Source organism: Thalassophryne amazonica, chromosome 8 (assembly GCF_902500255.1).
Source record: "Thalassophryne amazonica chromosome 8, fThaAma1.1, whole genome shotgun sequence".
Lineage (NCBI taxonomy): Eukaryota > Metazoa > Chordata > Actinopteri > Batrachoidiformes > Batrachoididae > Thalassophryne > Thalassophryne amazonica.
Genome location: NC_047110.1, coordinates 109,124,174 through 109,141,747, shown reverse-complemented (window position 1 = coordinate 109,141,747; position 17,574 = coordinate 109,124,174). Strand labels below are relative to the sequence as shown.

General features: G+C 40.9%; 1 protein-coding gene across 1 annotated transcript in view; it reads left to right on the top strand.

Annotated features, from left to right (window-relative positions):
• Window positions 1-1,398: 1,398 nt before the first annotated feature.
• LOC117514985 (fatty acid 2-hydroxylase-like) overlaps window positions 1,399-17,574 on the top strand; it is a 31,684-nt gene continuing 15,508 nt past the window's right edge. Inside the window, exons 1-2 of the mRNA XM_034175546.1 lie at window positions 1,399-1,530; window positions 2,245-2,367. Of these exons, the coding sequence (XP_034031437.1) occupies window positions 1,399-1,530; window positions 2,245-2,367 (255 nt within the window). The remainder of the gene's footprint in view (window positions 1,531-2,244; window positions 2,368-17,574) is intronic.

The window sequence follows — 17,574 nt, the reverse complement described above, 5'->3', positions numbered from 1 at the left end:
AAGGCTGTAACATAGCAAAATGTGGAACATGTGAAGCGCTGTGAATACTTTCTGGATGCACCGTAAGGCATGTTCAACATATGATAGGTTCATTTAGAAAGTTAACTTTAATTGAATCTTTTAAGGATAATCTTAAAACAAATTATTTCCAGCTGTTTATCTGGTGTTGTGGTTTAATCTTTTTCAGTTAATAACTGTTAAAGTTTTTTTATTGTGTACTGATGTTTTTGCCTGCACAATGGGGGGCAACCAGGATATTGTAATCGGTCCCCTGTGTGTGTGTGTGTGTGTTGTGTTTGAACAAGATAACTAAAAAAATAAAATAATAAAAACCGCTGAGTGGATTTTCACCAAACTTGGTGGGAATATTATTTGCACCGATATCTTGAGATATATCATTTCTGACATATATTTGAAAGTTTTTATCTTAAAGTCATGATTTCAAGTAAATTGAAAACAAACTGTTAACCTAAAATGACCTGCACAACCTCATTCAGTTTTTGAGTGTTTAACACGGAGGACAGTTTCATATTTTTCTTTCACACATAATTTAAGAAGAAAATCCATCATCAAAATAAAGAATAATTTGTTCAGTAATCCATTAATTAACTCAAAATTTCAACATCACTGCACAGCGTCAGCAGGATTTTGCTGTTTGTAAAATGTATACGCTCTGATAGGAGCCGCTGTAGGTTTGGAACCAATCTCCATCCGCTCCCCCCAGCCATAAACTGGTTTAATTTTTAATAATCTGTAAAAGGGAATAAAAAGACCAAAGTTAAAGTTTATTGACGGAAGTTTATCAACGACTTTAATGTGGAAGTTTGTTTCCACCTTTGAATGTTAACATGAAAGACATGAAAACTTAAATAAAAATGAACCTAAATAATAGTTTTTTGACACAAAAACTTTTCTTCCTGCTTTATTTCTGACTGTTGTTTACACAGCAAATATTTTTGTGCATGTGAGTCTTGGATTCTAACCAGTGAGCTATGGTGAGGTCTGGATGTCTTTGAGCAACAAGAGCCAAGACGGTGCAGGTTTTCCTTGCAACCAATCACCTCAGCAGGTGGTTCTACTGATGAGCTCCTCTCCTCAATCAGAAGTCCTTATCATCTGTGAAACCACTTGCTGAGGTGATCTGTAGTGAGGAAAACCTGAACAGTCTTGGCCCGTTATGACACACTCTTGCCGACCCCCTGTTCCAGAGGATCCTTGGGTACCACTAGAATGACTTTGTTATCAAATGAGTGGTTAGGTACGAGGAGTAAGATGAGGCGCACTACTTGCTTTGTGAGATAATGTCAGCATGTCCACGTGGCACGTTTCTCTGAGAATGATCGAGCACACGGGTGCCTCAGTTTCGAGGACCCCAGAAGCAGGGTCAAAGTGGACACCATGTATCACCTGGTTGTGGCTGACAGACAGCAACTTTTGGGTGGAAGGGATGGACCGGTAGTACAGCTGGATGGTGGCCAAACCAACACACGGTGGTTCCAGAGTGTGGTGGATGTTGTGCCACATGGGAAGGTGATGGTCTGGTGGTAAAGCATTGGGTTTGAGGCAAGAGGATCTTCTGTTCAAACCCCTGTCAGATCAGAAAAGTGCACTAAGGTCCTTAATCTCCTAGTTGCTTCTAGTGTGCACTTGAACACCTTACATGGCAGCACCTGACACCGGTGTGTGTTTGTGAATGGGTGAATGCGAGGCATCATTGTAAAGCAGTTTGAGCTTCTGAATGTGATGGAAGAGTGCTACATAATTGCAGTTCATTTACAACCCAGTTCATCCTTTCAGACCTGGACTGTCCTAAGAAGGATGTAGAAGAAGGGTAACTGTAGGTGTTTAAGTTAGAATGATTTCACTGAAACCATGACTAAAGACTGATGATTACTACACCTCTTGTACCTGCATTGATGGTAAATGTCCACCAGGTGGAGATATTGCTCCATTTCAAGAACCTTGAGTGCAGGCTGCTGGGGGACAAGATGATGAACATGTTGCCTGTAGTGGGTGAATTAATGTGCAAAGAGGTTTTTGTGTAACCATAACCATATTGTTTATCCTGTGCGACCTGTAAAAACAACCAAAGGGCAGTTAGATCATTTAAGTCTAGATCATAGACTTAAACCCAACAAATTAAATGAAAAATCAAAATGAGACATCCATTGACCCATTTATCAGTTATACTCCTTACATCTACTCACAACTCTGATCGTCTGTCTGCTTTTGTCTTGGTTTTAGACCCTGAGAGAGCGGGCGAAGTCCCATAAAGAGACAGAGGGCGAGGCGGCAGAAAAGACAGAAAACGTCAAGAAAGATGACGACTCACCATACAGCCGCTGCAGCGCTGTGGATCTAGACAAGGTAAAAAAAAATGAGAACGTCCATTTGTGTTGGAGTGAAAATGTTATGTTATATCATTGTGCCTACAAACTGATCCAAAATTAGACTTATTGGAAGTCTTCTTCAAACTGGACTTCCTGCTTTCATCAGAGAATCTTCATCAGCAGACATCATGGAGCTGAGAAGTTGTCCTACTCTATGTACAAAACCGTTACACACTGCCTGAGCGCTTCAGTTTGTGTGCATATCTTATACTTAATTGTTTGAAATATTCAAATCAATTTTATAGTCTAAAAACGGCAACCACAGCAAAAACTGGACTAGACACATCCGGGGTTGATTGCTGCCCATCCTGTTTAGTCAAATCATCGGTAAAATAGAACGGTTTGAGTAGCATGACACAAAGGTCTTGACTCACCTCTTGCATGGTCATTAGTCACCCATGAAGGTAATGAGACAGACAGAGATATTGTTGGTCTTGGATTTCATGTCTGCAGTTACTGCTAGTAGTATAAGTCAACGAGACCCGAGTAGTATTTGTGGAGGTTGGTTGACTGTAGCAACTGTTGATGCTGCTTCATGCACAGTGTCTGTGGATAAATGACCACTCTGATGGAGAAGACGTGGGACCAAGGGCCCTTGTGACCTCTGTCACTTTGAGTTTGCGGCTGTGGCCTCTGGTGCTGTCACTGGCTGGTGATGTAAACCTGAGTTTTCAGTTGCAGACTGGGAAGTTAGTGCCATCACTGATCTATGTCCAGTGCCTGTGTCTTATACCCCCTTGCAAAAATTGTCAAGAAATTCCAGAAGAAATGAGATAGAAGGTGATTGAAGTACTGGAAATTCACAGAATTACTTAAATCCGTGACTATTAGCCATTTCCTTGGTGCAATAGTTAGCCTTCCCAGATGTGCCCATCATTCAAAAATTCAACTGAGAACAAAAACGAATAACATGTCCTGAAGATTTCATTTCAGATAGGGGAATTTAGCAAAAAAAAAAAAAAAAAAAAAAAAAAAAAAGACCAAATACTAACTGTAACTCTAATTCTACATGTTAACCCAAACAAAATTTTCTTTTTACTAATTTACTAACTTGTGTGAGATGGCTGGGAGATTAATTTCTATCCCAAATATCTTGGGTCTGCAACACTTTATAGAGCCCGAACGATATGGATTTTTTTGAGGCCGATGCCGATAATCGATAAATCGGCTGATTTGCCGATAGCTGATAAATCAGCCAATAGTGAATCTGAATGTTTCAACCTCTTAGCAGTAAACGAAAGTTTTTCATGCTAGAAATAAGGTCTACACAACGTGGGCTTAATAAAAAGCGTGACAGACGCAATGAAGCACATTTGACACATTATTACATAAACTGAGTTAATCAAACTGAGTTGAACTGAAACGGGAGAAATGTGGGGTGAATGTAATCACAACGTTATTACAAACAACATCCTTATAAACTTACTTGTATGCTTTTGCCAGCCGATCAGTGCAGTGTGACAGCGAACTATGGGGGCCAGTGATGAACACATTTAAGCAGAGGTGTAAGCAGCTCTCAGTTGAATGGAGTCAGAGCTCCATCTACTGGACAAACGGTGCAAGGACATTTTATATTGGCGCCACAAACATTATTTGACTAACTGTTCTGTTTCTGAGGAATTATCGGCGTTCTATCAGCAAAATTTCAGCCGATAGTGAGTACTTTGAAAAGGGCTTATATTGGCCGATATATCAGTTGGGCTCTAACACTTTTGCATTGAATAAGGTCAAAGGCGAAAGTCCATTTTCACATGTTGACCTGGATTTTGACAGAGAAGATCAGGACCCAGTGAACTCATTGAAGAAGACTGTGAGAGAAACTTATACCCCAAATATCTTGAGTCTGCAGTAATTTTGTGTCAAGTAATCATACGGTGAAGGCCACAGACACACACACACGGATGAAGTACATTTCTTTAGCTTGCGCTCTGCGGGAGTAGTACCTGACTGAAAACAACATCCTGTGAATGAGACACTGCTCGGATCAACAAGGGTTCATGACTCCACCATTATAAAATATTTTCGCTGAAACACTCAGGACGAGAAGGCGGGTGACCAAACACGAGAGAGGTAGCAGAAGAGTAAACGCTTATCAGGCTATTCACCCTGCCACATCCAAATGCTGTCCTCGTATATCTGTGCACTTTAAACCTCGGGCATGCACACACACAGAAATGTGAACAGGTTTGAAATGTGATGTTAATGCTGTGACTTCTTGGATTCCTGCAAGAACATGTAATCTTTATTAGTGCAGAAAAACATGTCAACAGCTAACCTCAGTCCTGTGCACACACATTAGCACATTACAATTTAAAACATGCACATCTGGAAAACATGTCAAGAATGATTCTGTTGCTTATGCAGCAAAGTGCATCAACAGAACAATGCAGTTTGTCTCCTTCACTTTGGTGTCACCGTTTTGTCTCATTTCACCGTGAATGCTGTCCAGGTTTTTGTAAAATCCAGCAGCTGAACTTTATTCGCCAACACGCTGATGATGGTGTGTTTTATAGTAAAGGCATGTGAAGCACCTAAAGTGATGTAATACTCAACTGAATGTAGATCAGTATTTATACCCACCACAAACAGTAATTTGGGGTGGGGGGGTTATAGAGGGATCACCCTGTCTGACCCTGCACTCATCACCCTGGGATTAAGGAATGGAGACAATACTTCCAAAATTTGATAAGATCAGTGAGAAAGACAAAGTACTAACCCAGCCTGGAGTTTATAGGTTATGATGATAATTACCTTCAAGGTTGGCACGGCTGCTAATCCAAGTTTACACATTTTGACCAGTTTGTTCATTCAGAGCCCGGTTTCATAAAACAGTCTAATCTTGTTTAGTCGAATAAACTCACTTTGTTGACTAGTTTTTTGATGTTAGTTGTTGCACAAAGCGCTTAGTCGGCTGAAGTTTCACAATACCCGACTAAACTTTTTAGCCTGGTACAGAGGAGGCTAATCTTATTTTAGTCAATAAAACTTCAGTGTCTTACCTAAAAAAAATGGCAGCTACCACAGCGCGTCGCGGTGGAGCCGCTCCTCTTTCCATGACAAAAACTCCTGTAACAGTGGAATGTGCCGTTCATTTCTAAACTGGACGCTGTCTTGATCCGGTATGTCGTCTGACTAGCACAGGAATTGTGAAAAGACGTGGACATCAGCACATTAAGACAGACGCGCGGAGGAGTTCCGCGCGTCGCGGTGGAGCCGCATGGCGCAAAGCAACGCCGTGATGAAGCCTTCCAGGACATGTTGGGGCATGTCCAGCTCATGCACAATCACAATCGGATAATCACACGATTGAAAAGCAACCGGAATCCACCTGAAAGCCGTCCTGTGAGACCAACACAGAGGTGGTTTTGTGCCGCATAATGAACGGCTCTGTGGCGCGTCCCTCCGCTTTTCTTTCCATGAAAAAAACTCCTGTAACAGTGGAATGTGCCGAAAAAGTGCTGATGTCCACGTCTCCTGCCTTTTTGTGAAAGTCAGACGAGGTCCCGGATCAACAAAGCCTTCACATTGGAAATGATCTGGTTGTTTGAGCATGTCGATCGCCGCTGGGAGTGCGCCGCGCTCTCAGCAGTTGTGGGCCGTCCTTAAAGCGGCAGTAACACTCCTTAATCTGTATAATCCCCATAAAATCGTCCCTGAAAGCCATATTAATTTTCCGAACGATGTCCACCTGGAGGTCTCTCACAGTTTCTGGAAAAAAAATTGATGCAGCAAAGCTCCAAATCGTTCAGACATTTATTCACAATAAAAATCCGACGAGAGGGGTGGACCACTGCTCACACAAAGCCTGCTCAGAGGCGAATGACGCAACCGACAGGCGTGAAAAAATTCACGCATGCGCACGAAGGTTCAAGCTTGTCTGATGCAATCACACGTGATTCAAATCCATATGGTTTTTGAAAAACATAAAAAGGTCCGATACTTTTCTCACAGACCTCGTACGTAATGAGTTTAATGACAAAACTGGCTGTAAAAGTGATTATTTGTAGTCATAATAATCCTTATATTGTAGTGGTGCAAACAGGCAGAATTACAGAAACGGTCGCTGTCCAAATACTTATGAACCGGACTGTATATGAGACTCAGCTGCATTCCACGTGTTAATGTTTAAAGGAGGTCTTGTGAGTTTTGCACGCTGACCCGGATTGTTCCAGAGAACACGGCGGGAGCCATGATGACATGACTCTGGGTGCCCTTTGACAGCCTTGGCGGGTGATGGGCGTGTTGGCGGGGAGCGGCTCACTGACGCGTTACCTGACAGTTAATCTTGTATTCCAGGAGAAACCGCTGTAGTGATTTCAGAACATTCAGCTTTGTTTGCACATGTTGTGAGGGAGGCGGAGCCTCGCCGGCGTTTGTGCCAGTGGGCGGGTGAAGACGTGATGACAGCCGCTGAACCTGTTTGGAGCCAATGAATAAATGAGTTGCCAAACTAAAATGACAAACATTTGTGGTTTTACGCTTTAAAAGTGAAGGTTTGTGGGTCGTGTTTTTCTTTGGACTATTGGACTGAAGAATCGGTGGCTGTTGTTTAATTTTTATTTTTTATCTTTATACAGCTGTTTTTTTTCCTCCTCCAGTCTTTAGACCTTTCTTTTTACATATATATGCACATTGAATTTAATTGTTGCTACAATTATTTTGTTGTATGCAATTGTGTAACCATTGTTATTTTTTTTTTATTCATTTTAGCAACTTATTTAAAAAGACCATGACAAAAAAATTGGTTGCAGCTAATAAATCAGGGTGTCTGCCTGTAAAAACTTATTTGTTGTATAGTTTACTGTATTTTACTGTTAATATCTTATTTAAATGACCTCATAAAGTGCAAAATTCCACCACTGCAGAAGAAGAAATCCCATGATGCAATGCTTCATCCCTCAAGGATGTGGAATGCAGCCACACGATAGTCAAGACTCAAAGTCACGATGATTTGTGGAAACCTAAGAATGTAAAAACGTTCCTGCTTCAAACACAATAGCTTGTCTTTATGTAGGTGACAGATGGACTGACTGCTGCACCTCCCTGACTGGATTCCTGAACTACTTCCAACTGTCACATATAACAACCTTTTGTTTTTGCAGTTTCGTCACAGGTCATGATTTGTGCAGCCTGGTAATTCAGAAACAACAACAACAAAAAAGGCAGATTTTCACCACATTTACTTTTATTTATGTATTTATTAAGATTCTGGTAAGTTATGGAGTGATATGTCTTTCAGGCTTTAATTTCTTCCGTTTTTGATAAGTATAAAAATTTGTTAAAATTTCAAAGTCAGAAATTTGATTCCTCTTTTTGGTGGTTTTCATGCATTCATTCATTTATTTTGTATACCTGCTTATTCCAGTCAAGGATCACGAGGGAGCTGGAACCTATCCCAGCAGTCATAGGGTGTGAGGCGTGGTTCTACATTTTGAAAATGGTTCCGAAAACTTGGAAGTTAGAAATTTGATTCTTCACATTTTTGATGTTTTTTGACATTGAAGTCACAAATTAGATTCTTATTTTTGGTGGTTTCAACCTTTTCAGAATTGTTCTGAAAAACTGAAGCCGGAATTTAATTCTTGTTATTTTCTGGTGGTTTTCACCATTGTAAAAATTGTTTTGAAAACAATGTCAGAAATGTGATTTCTTGTTATTTTTAACATTATTCATTGAAATTATCTATTTGAATGTTACTAAGTTGTTTCTATTTTTACCCCCACCTCTTCGTGTATTAATACGATCGAAGCGATGTGCAGTGGCGCAAAGCTTGCTCATGGTACAGGGAGTCCACAGTGAAACAGGAAATGTTAAATGTCAAACAATTCTTGGATCGACACTTCCTGGATTGACAGACGAGATCTCATGGAATCTCAAAGGAATACAATGGCAAGTTCACATTGAAACAGGAAATGTCAAATGTTGAACACTTCCTGGCATGGGCGGAGCTAGAGCGGAGGCCAGGGTTACACTGGACTCCCCTGAAATCTGATTGGACACTGATGATTGACATGTCACGGCACTGCACGTGTGGTTGAAAAGAGCTGCATTTTGAAATCAGTGACACATATTTATTGCTAGGTTCGTCCTGTCCAGTAGCTGGTGCTGTGTATCACAAAAGGTTGTAATCCACCTTAGTAGAAAAAACAAAAGTTTGACTCACAGACCCCAAATGACACCAAAGTTATATTGTGAGTAAATGACCATATTTTATGACAGAAATGAGGTCCAGGTTATTAAAAGTAGCATTTTTTTCTTTAATTCTGGTTGCCTTATGTGTATACGTTTCCCTAGTGATTTTAAACAAGCAGGCAGCTGTTGATTCATGAGATATAACGTGAAGACGCTCAGGCTGAAAGAAATACAGGTAATTTACTCCTCCTCTGTTCTGTATAAAACCTGTGTAACCTCCTAATTTTGCTTTCTGAAGGACTTATTTTTAAATAACCTCTTAATTTTGCTGTCTGAGTGACACACCAGTGACACAAGTAAAGTTATCTAAAGTTATCTTCCTTAAACTCAAACTGAAAGCAAATATCTACAACTTGATATAAATTCATTAAAAATATTAAAATCCAGTTTCCTGATGAAGTGGTGTTGAGGAGGATTTTCTTAAAAAGAAGATCTGAACATTCAAGTACAATTTGCAAGAAAGTACATCTGAGATGAAAGCCTAGATTTGATGTTTTGGTGAAAGAAACTTTTGGCTGAAAGGTTTTAGCCATGATAATGCTCCCCTGAAGCATTTACTCAAAAAAAAAAAAAAAAAGAAAGTCTGAAGGACCTAAATGACATGATGAGATGCTGAAGAGCTTCGCTCGTTCATGTCTGCGACATATGCATATGATCATGGCTACTTTCCTTATTTATCCTTTTAGATATTTATTGTGTCACAGTGAAATAGCATCAAAAACAGAGCAGGACATTTTACAAACTGCACATCCGACAAAACCTGACATGATACAAAAATCACAACAAACTAGTGCATTGCACCAAAAATCTTCAGGTGGTTTTTAACTCGAGTGCCAGCCATTTTCAAAGTTCAGTACATCCCAGTGCCAGGATTTTTTCAGTATTTGAGTGTTTTTTCAAGACCCATAGAAAATTGAGTTCTATGTCCATGTCAACAGCAAACATACCAAAAGAAACTTCAGACTTTCCTTTATCATCAGAAAAAACCGTCTTTGGCGCTGAGCATTACTATCGGAAAAGACGCGATTAAGAGCCAATGGCATCGAGTGAGTTAAAGGAGTCCTGGAGTTTTTTGGTGATGCAGTAGTTGGTGTTGACTATAAACAAGATGTGATGTCACTGAAGATCCCATCCTTTATCACTTGTATGGCAGATTGTTGACATACCATGTTGCTGTTGGCCTGCGTTTTTAGCGGATGTCTGCTGTTTGCTTTCTTACAGACAGTGAAAAATACAGAATACCTAAATCCAGAACATCTTCTACATGAAGATGAACGCTGGGAGGTTTTCTGGAAGCGCCCTGGTTTTGTTCAGGTTATACTAAGGCCGCGTGACGGTGACGCTGTTGTTGTTTTTGTGTATATCTCATGGTACACGCCAGACTCCAGACCGGAGCCATCAAACAGTATGATACATCACATTTCCAGCCACATGTGATGTTTACGTGACAACTTGTTACGGTGATGTCCGTCAAAGTGAAAGGGTTCAGTTCCTCCGAACGCCGGTTTGACACGTTCAGTAAACAGCTTCACACACTCACTCCACTTTTTAGTGATGTGGTCTTTGATGAAGCCAACAGTTACATGATTAAAAGATCCTCATCTTCTTCCTCTTCTCTAATTTGTATCATACACCACACATCAACTCCATTATCATACACCACACATCAACTCCATCAGAGTGAAATAATTATATATATATATTTCGTGATTGAATGGGTTCTTGACCTTTCCACATTGTTTCAAGACAGAGACACATCTTTCGTGGATGTTCCTACGCTTGTCACACGTACGTCCTTTTGACAGCATCATCTGACAGCCAGTTTCACTTCTTTTTTTCTTGAAATAGGAAACTAAATGTGCGATCTTTTTTCAGTTCTGCTTCATCAAACCAGCACCATCACAACTTTCACAACACCCTCTCGAAGGTTTTCATAGTGGACTAGTGTACATAGTGTAAATTATCTTAGTTTGTAATGATTACTGTTTAGGTTCTGTTGTCTAGCCATTCCTGACTTTAAGAACACTGCAGCACACTGACTCTGAAGATCTACTGTGGCCCACACAGCAGATTGAATCAGTTTTTATCAACATGAGATGATGACGAAGCATCTAAAAAATGAAAAAAATGAACCGCTGTCTCAACGAAAAAAGTGATGTAACAATTTGCATAGATTTATTAAAGTTATTTCTGTTATGGTTAGAGATCCGGACGGGACCAGACCGGTACAGGTGATGAACTCAGGTGCTGGGAGCAACGAACAGAACTGGTTGTGAACGAAAAGTTTTATTTACAATAACTGGATAAATAATGATGCTGCGTTGGGGGTGCCTGCAGAGTGGAGAGTCAGCCCACTCATAGCAGTGGAAATTAGGGAGCTGCAGGTTCCCCATAGCCAGTCTTGTAAGAGTACTGAAATCCTGGAGTATATGGGACTGGAGCCGGGGCCACGTGGGACGCACAGAGCTGAGAACAGGAACTAGGAGAAGGAGAGGGGAGGTGAGTGATTGCACTCGTAACACTGAAGCTTTTAATAACACAGTTCACTGAAGGTTTATAACAGGAATGTTCACAGTTCTGGAAATAATGTTCACAGTCTAGGAAATAAGGTTTGCTGTTCAGGAATCGTTCACAGTTCATGAATGTCTTCAGATGTCAAAGGTCAGGTGCTGCATGTCTTGTGATGCAGTTCCAGTTAAGCAGGACTTGATTTTAGTAGTTCAATATCAGAGTTCATAGAGTTCTGGGAAAACAGTTCTTGGAAATACTTCTTGGTTCTACTGCTTGGAACAGTTCAAGGAGCCAGTTTTTGGAAACAGTTCTTAGTCATGCACAGTCACAAACAGGGGCAGGGTGAGAATGGGATCTCACAGAACTGAAGCGTGGCAAAGCTACGCACTCTGTAGCTGAGAGCCGGAGAGTTACACAGTGACGTCGTGCAGAATGTGGTGTGGGAGCCAGGAACGTGTGCGACAAGGAAGACGCACAGGAGAGTGTCTGGGAACACCAAAAACATCAACAAGCTCTAATGCAGAAATTAGAGTTGGCCAGGTTACCTTGGAACGAGCTGCGGAGAGCTCAGACATCAGAGCGCATGGAAGCGGCAGGAAAGATGAGGTCAAGGTCACGGAAGCTTCACGATCAGGATGCAATGCAAGAATCTAACAGTGAATGAGCTGACAGTCTGGGTTTAAGTAAGCTGCTGCTGATGAGCCGCTCATGAACGTTGGATGTCTGTCGATGATGAGCAGCAGGTGCTCCTCGGCTCAGAGTGCACCATCTGGGGGAAAACTAACAAACTACACACAAGACAAAGGCAGCCCACAGCAATTTAAACTTAACTAAAGTTATTTCAACATCACTAGAGAGGTCTTGTGGCATTAACTCAGCTGAAAGTTGAAATAATTAAGTTGAAGTAACTTAAGAAAACCTATGCAAATTGTTACGTCAATTTGTTACAAATGTTTACATCAACTTTTATCGTTAAGACAGCAGTTCCTTTTTAGAGGGTATATATCCATAGCTCTGTCTCTCTCTCTCCATACATACATATATATATATTATATATATATGCGTGTGTTTGTGCGAATGTGAAAATGTGTTTCTTTAGTTTTAAAGAATCCTGTAACTCATGAGTGTGGAAAGTAAAACAGAACCTCAAAGGTAAAAAAAAAAGAATTAGAAAACCATTACATTTAGTTTTTGATATTAGCTCTTTTTCATACATAAAGCCTCACTCTTATCGTGATTTTCATTTTTCATTGCGGAGTTCTTCCGATGACTATGAACACAGGCGTCATTAGGGTCTGCTCCTGACAAAAGTGGCACCTCTCCATCTGGAATTGGTCTGTGGGCACTGGTCTGTGGCTGCTCACTGCTCCTAGTGGTTGGATTGTGTCTTAGCGTAATTAGTTAAATGCAGAGGACAAGTTCTTACAAGTCTTACACACCTCTCCCTCTGCCATCCCCTCATTACCCCATCCCCGTAGAGACGGTGCCTGCTGCCAGACCACCAATAACCAGCAAAAATCTATTTAAGCATAAAAATTCAAAAAGAAAAAAAAATATAGCATCTTCAACTGCACCACAGACTAAAACATTAAACATTAGATCTCTCTCTTCTAAGTCCCTGTTAGTAAATGATATAATAATTGAGCAACATATTGATTTATTCTGCCTTACAGAAACCTGGTTACAGCAGGATGAATATGTTAGTTTAAATGAGTCAACACCCCCGAGTCACACTAACTGCCAGAACGCTCGTGGCACGGGCCGAGGGGGAGGATTAGCAGCAATCTTCCACTCCAGCTTATTAATTAATCAAAACCCAGACAGAGCTTTAATTCATTTGAAAGCTTGACTCTTAGTCTTGTCCATCCAAATTGGAAGTCCCAAAAACCAGTTTTATTTGTTGTTATCTATCGTCCTCCTGGTCATTACTGTGAGTTTCTCTGTGAATTTTCGGACCTTTTGTCTGACTTAGTGCTTAGCTCAGAAAAGATAATTATAGTGGGCGATTTTAACATCCACACAGATGCTGAGAATGACAGCCTCAACACTGCATTTGGCTTTGCTCAAAATGTAAATGAGTCCACCCACCACTTTAATCATACCTTAGATCTTGTTCTGACTTATGGTATGGAAATTGAAGACTTAACAGTATTCCCTGAAAACCCCCTTCTGTCTGATCATTTCTTAATAACATTTACATTTACTCTGATGGACTACCCAGCAGTGGGGAATAAGTTTCATTACAGTAGAAGTCTTTCAGAAAGCGCTGTAACTAGGTTTAAGGATATGATTCCTTCTTTATGTTCTCCAATGCCATATACCAACACAGGGCAGAGTAGCTACCTAAACTCTGTGAGTGAGATAGATTATATCCTCATTGAGGACATCTTTGGATGCTGTAGCTCCTCTGAAAAAGAGAGCCTTAAATCAGAAGTGCCTGACTCCGTGGTATAACTCACAAACACGCAGCTTAAAGCAGATAACCCGTAAGTTGGAGAGGAAATGGCGTCTCACTAATTTAGAAGATCTTCACTTAGCCTGGAAAAAGAGTCTGTTGCTCTATTGAGCCGAGTATTCCTTTAACTTTAACTAGTAATGACTTCATGACTTTCTTTGCTAATAAAATTTTAACTATTAGAGAAAAAATTACTCATAACCATCCCAAAGACATATCGTTCTCTTTGGCTGCTTTCAGTGATGCCGGTATTTGGTTAGACTCTTTCTCTCCGATTGTTCTGTCTGAGATATTTTCATTAGTTACTTCCTCCAAACCATCAACATGTCTATTAGACCCAATTCCTAAAAGGCTGCTCAAGCAAGCCCTACCATTAATTAATGCTTTGATCTTAAATATGATCAATCTGTCATCACTTGACCCAGCTATCTTAGCTAATTATAGGCCAATCTCCAAACTTCCTTTTCTCTCAAAAATTCTTGAAAGGGTAGTTGTAAAACAGCTAACTGATCATCTGCAGAGGAATGGTCTATTTGAAGAGTTTCAGTCAGGGTTTAGAATTCATCATAGTACAGAAACAGCATTAGTGAAGGTTACAAATGATCTTCTTATGGCCTCAGACAGTGGACTCATCTCTGTGCTTGTTCTGTTAGACCTCAGTGCTGCTTTTGATACTGTTGACCATAAAATTTTATTACAGAGATTAGAGCATGCCGTAGGTATTAAAGGCACTGCGCTGCGGTGGTTTGAATCATATTTATCTAATAGATTACAGTTTGTTCATGTAAATGGGGAATCTTCTTCACAGACTAAGGTTAATTATGGAGTTCCACAAGATTCTGTGCTAGGACCAATTTTATTCACTTTATACATGCTTCCCTTAGGCAGTATTATTAGACGGTATTGCTTAAATTTTCATTGTTACGCAGATGATACCCAGCTTTATCTATCCATGAAGCCAGAGGACACACACCAATTAGCTAAACTGCAGGATTGTCTTACAGACATAAAGACATGGATGACCTCTAATTTCCTGCTTTTAAACTCAGATAAAACTGAAGTTATTGTACTTGGCCCCACAAATCTTAGAAACATGGTGTCTAACCAGATCCTTACTCTGGATGGCATTACCCTGACCTAGTAATACTGTGAGAAATCTTGGAGTCATTTTGATCAGGATATGTCATTCAGTGCGCATATTAAACAAATATGTAGGACTGCTTTTTTGCATTTGCGCAATATCTCTAAAATTAGAAAGGTCTTGTCTCAGAGTGATGCTGAAAAACTAATTCATGCATTTATTTCCTCTAGGCTGGACTATTGTAATTCATTATTATCAGGTTGTCCTAAACGTTCCCTGAAAAGCCTTCAGTTAATTCAAAATGCTGCAGCTAGAGTACTGACAGGGACTAGAAGGAGAGAGCATATTTCACTCATACTGGCTTCTCTTCATTGGCTTCCTGTTAATTCTAGAATAGAATTTAAAATTCTTCTTCTTACTTATAAGGTTTTGAATAATCAGGTCCCATCTTGTCTTAGGGACCTCATAGTACCATATCACCCCAATAGAGCGCTTCGCTCTCAGACTGCAGGCTTACTTGTAGTTCCTAGGGTTTTTAAGAGTAGAATGGGAGGCAGAGCCTTCAGCTTTCAGGCTCCTCTCCTGTGGAACCAGCTCCCAATTCGGATCAGGGAGACAGACACCCTCTCTACTTTTAAGATTAGGCTTAAAACTTTCCTTTTTGCTAAAGCTTATAGTTAGGGCTGGATCAGGTGATCCTGAACCATCTCTTAGTTATGCTGCTATAGACTTAGACTGCTGGGACAAAATACAAAATACAGACAAATTTGCTCACTCCCCATTGACTCTGGTTGACTCTGATGTGAGCCTGTTTTGAAGAGACCCATTCAATATGGAGGCAACGCTGGATTACGTTGCAGCAAGTTATGAGAAGTCTATGTATATAATGTCTATGGAGACAACTATGTGTGTGTGTGTGTCCCTCTGCTCTCCAAACGGCACCTTAGAATTGAGCCAAACTTGGCACACGTATACTTTGACATGCGGGGTGTGACATAGGCTACTGTGCACGATAGTAGTAGTAGTCGCAGTAGTACATCATCATCAGCAAGTGTGCTAAAAGGTTGGTGTCATATTTTTCTCTTCTTTTTCCTGAACTTTTTACCTCTTCGTTTTTACATGTAACAGTAGTGGTAGCATAATAATAGTACTAATAGTAGTACTGAAAGCAGCTGTCTCTTCTTGAGGCAGCTTCAGTTGCAGCCTAACAGTTCTCTGGAATCCGTGAGAGGTGGTAGGTGATAGCTTTGTTGGTGAAGATGAAGTTTTCATTTCAGCCTCTGAATCAAGCTCACCCAGGGGCGGACAATCAGTTAGTATCTACTAATACATGCTAACTAGTTTGGTACAGCGGGGGACTCATTTAGTGAACTAGCTTAAAGAGCTCTCATTTCATGTGAGATTCTTTTTGGGGAATCTTTTCTGCCCTGTAACCTTTGACCTTGGATCTCAGACGTAGGCTTTTCTCTTGTCTGCAGCTTTCTGAGTCGTCCTTTCAAGTTTCCTCAACAGTTTCAATGCCTCAGTGACAGGGTTTTCTCTATATTGTCAATATATATTATCAAATATTAATGTCTTGTATTGTATGTATTCTCTGTGATCGTGTCTTTGATTCTGTTCTCTATTTTTCATATATACATGTATGCATGTGTGAGAGTTCATGTACCATTATTCCTTTAAATAATTAATCATTGTCAAAGCAATCACTGTTCAAGTGATCATTAAAACTGCCACACGAGAAAGTGAGCAGATGATCTTTGGCTTAGTCATGTGCAGACTGTTTTGCTAGGGTCATGTTTTTGCTAAGCGCAGATGTGCACCTTTAATTAATGGTTCAGCCCTGAGGAAAGAGCATTGTAACCGGAACACCGATTCAGGGCTGGACATTATGGTAAGCTTAGGAGACTGAGGGTTCAAAGCCATAACAGTTTTCATATCAATGTGAGACCAGACTTTGTGTCTTTCCATTGTTTTGTAATATTGTCACTCCTATATGCTTGTATGTAACTATATTCAATAAAAAGGAGAAACAAATGGGCAGAGCCTTCAGAGCAGACGACAGTTCTTGAAGGAGCTGTTATGTGTCGGACGCAGCCCGGAGAACCGACCAGCGTTTGAAGGACCCAGTATAAAATAAGCAGAGCACGGTACAAAGGATAACAGAGTTTAATGAACATAACAGTGCTATGAAAAAATATAAAAGTGCGCGGTCTGGCGTGGTGGTTTTGCGGTGCGCTCCCAGCAGCGCCAACGGTCCGGAGCCAGAACCAACCCGGACCCAAGGACCCCGCAGACACCCCCCAGGTGGCCGCGACAAACCGAGTCTGTGAAAGAAGGAATCATTATGTGAGTCCACACTCAACACACAGAGAGAACGCTCAAAGGTGCACAAACAGCAAACACTTCCTGGCTTAATTACTAATCAGCTTCCCACCCTGCAGGCATGGAACACCCAGTTCACAAAACTCCACTGCAGAGGAAGCTGATTACACGACCAACATACAGCTCAATATAATAAGGTGTGAGGGACACCACATTTACTGACTGTATAAATGTTAGTCACAAAATCTAACGTACCTCAGGAAGTGTGCTGACGAGCGTGAGACCTCACCCCCTCCTCTTTCACAGACCATACATCAAACCTGGACGTTCTCTGCATCCACTGATGATGAGATGGCTCCCGAGACGACGATCTCACCCGTCTGGTCACAAGGTCGAGTCTCTGGCAAATACACACTGTGTACTCCAGTCTTAAATGCCACCATGTTCCAATCCATGTAGATGCACCACAGCTGTGAGTCCTGACGAGCCGCAGGTGATCAGCCTCAGGTGATCAGGGTGAGGTCCTGATAAACTCAGCTACACAGCCACTCAGTCCCAAATGCAAGCCACCTGGAAGGAAAAACAAAAGACAGGACAAAAGACAGAAACAAAAAGGCAGCCAG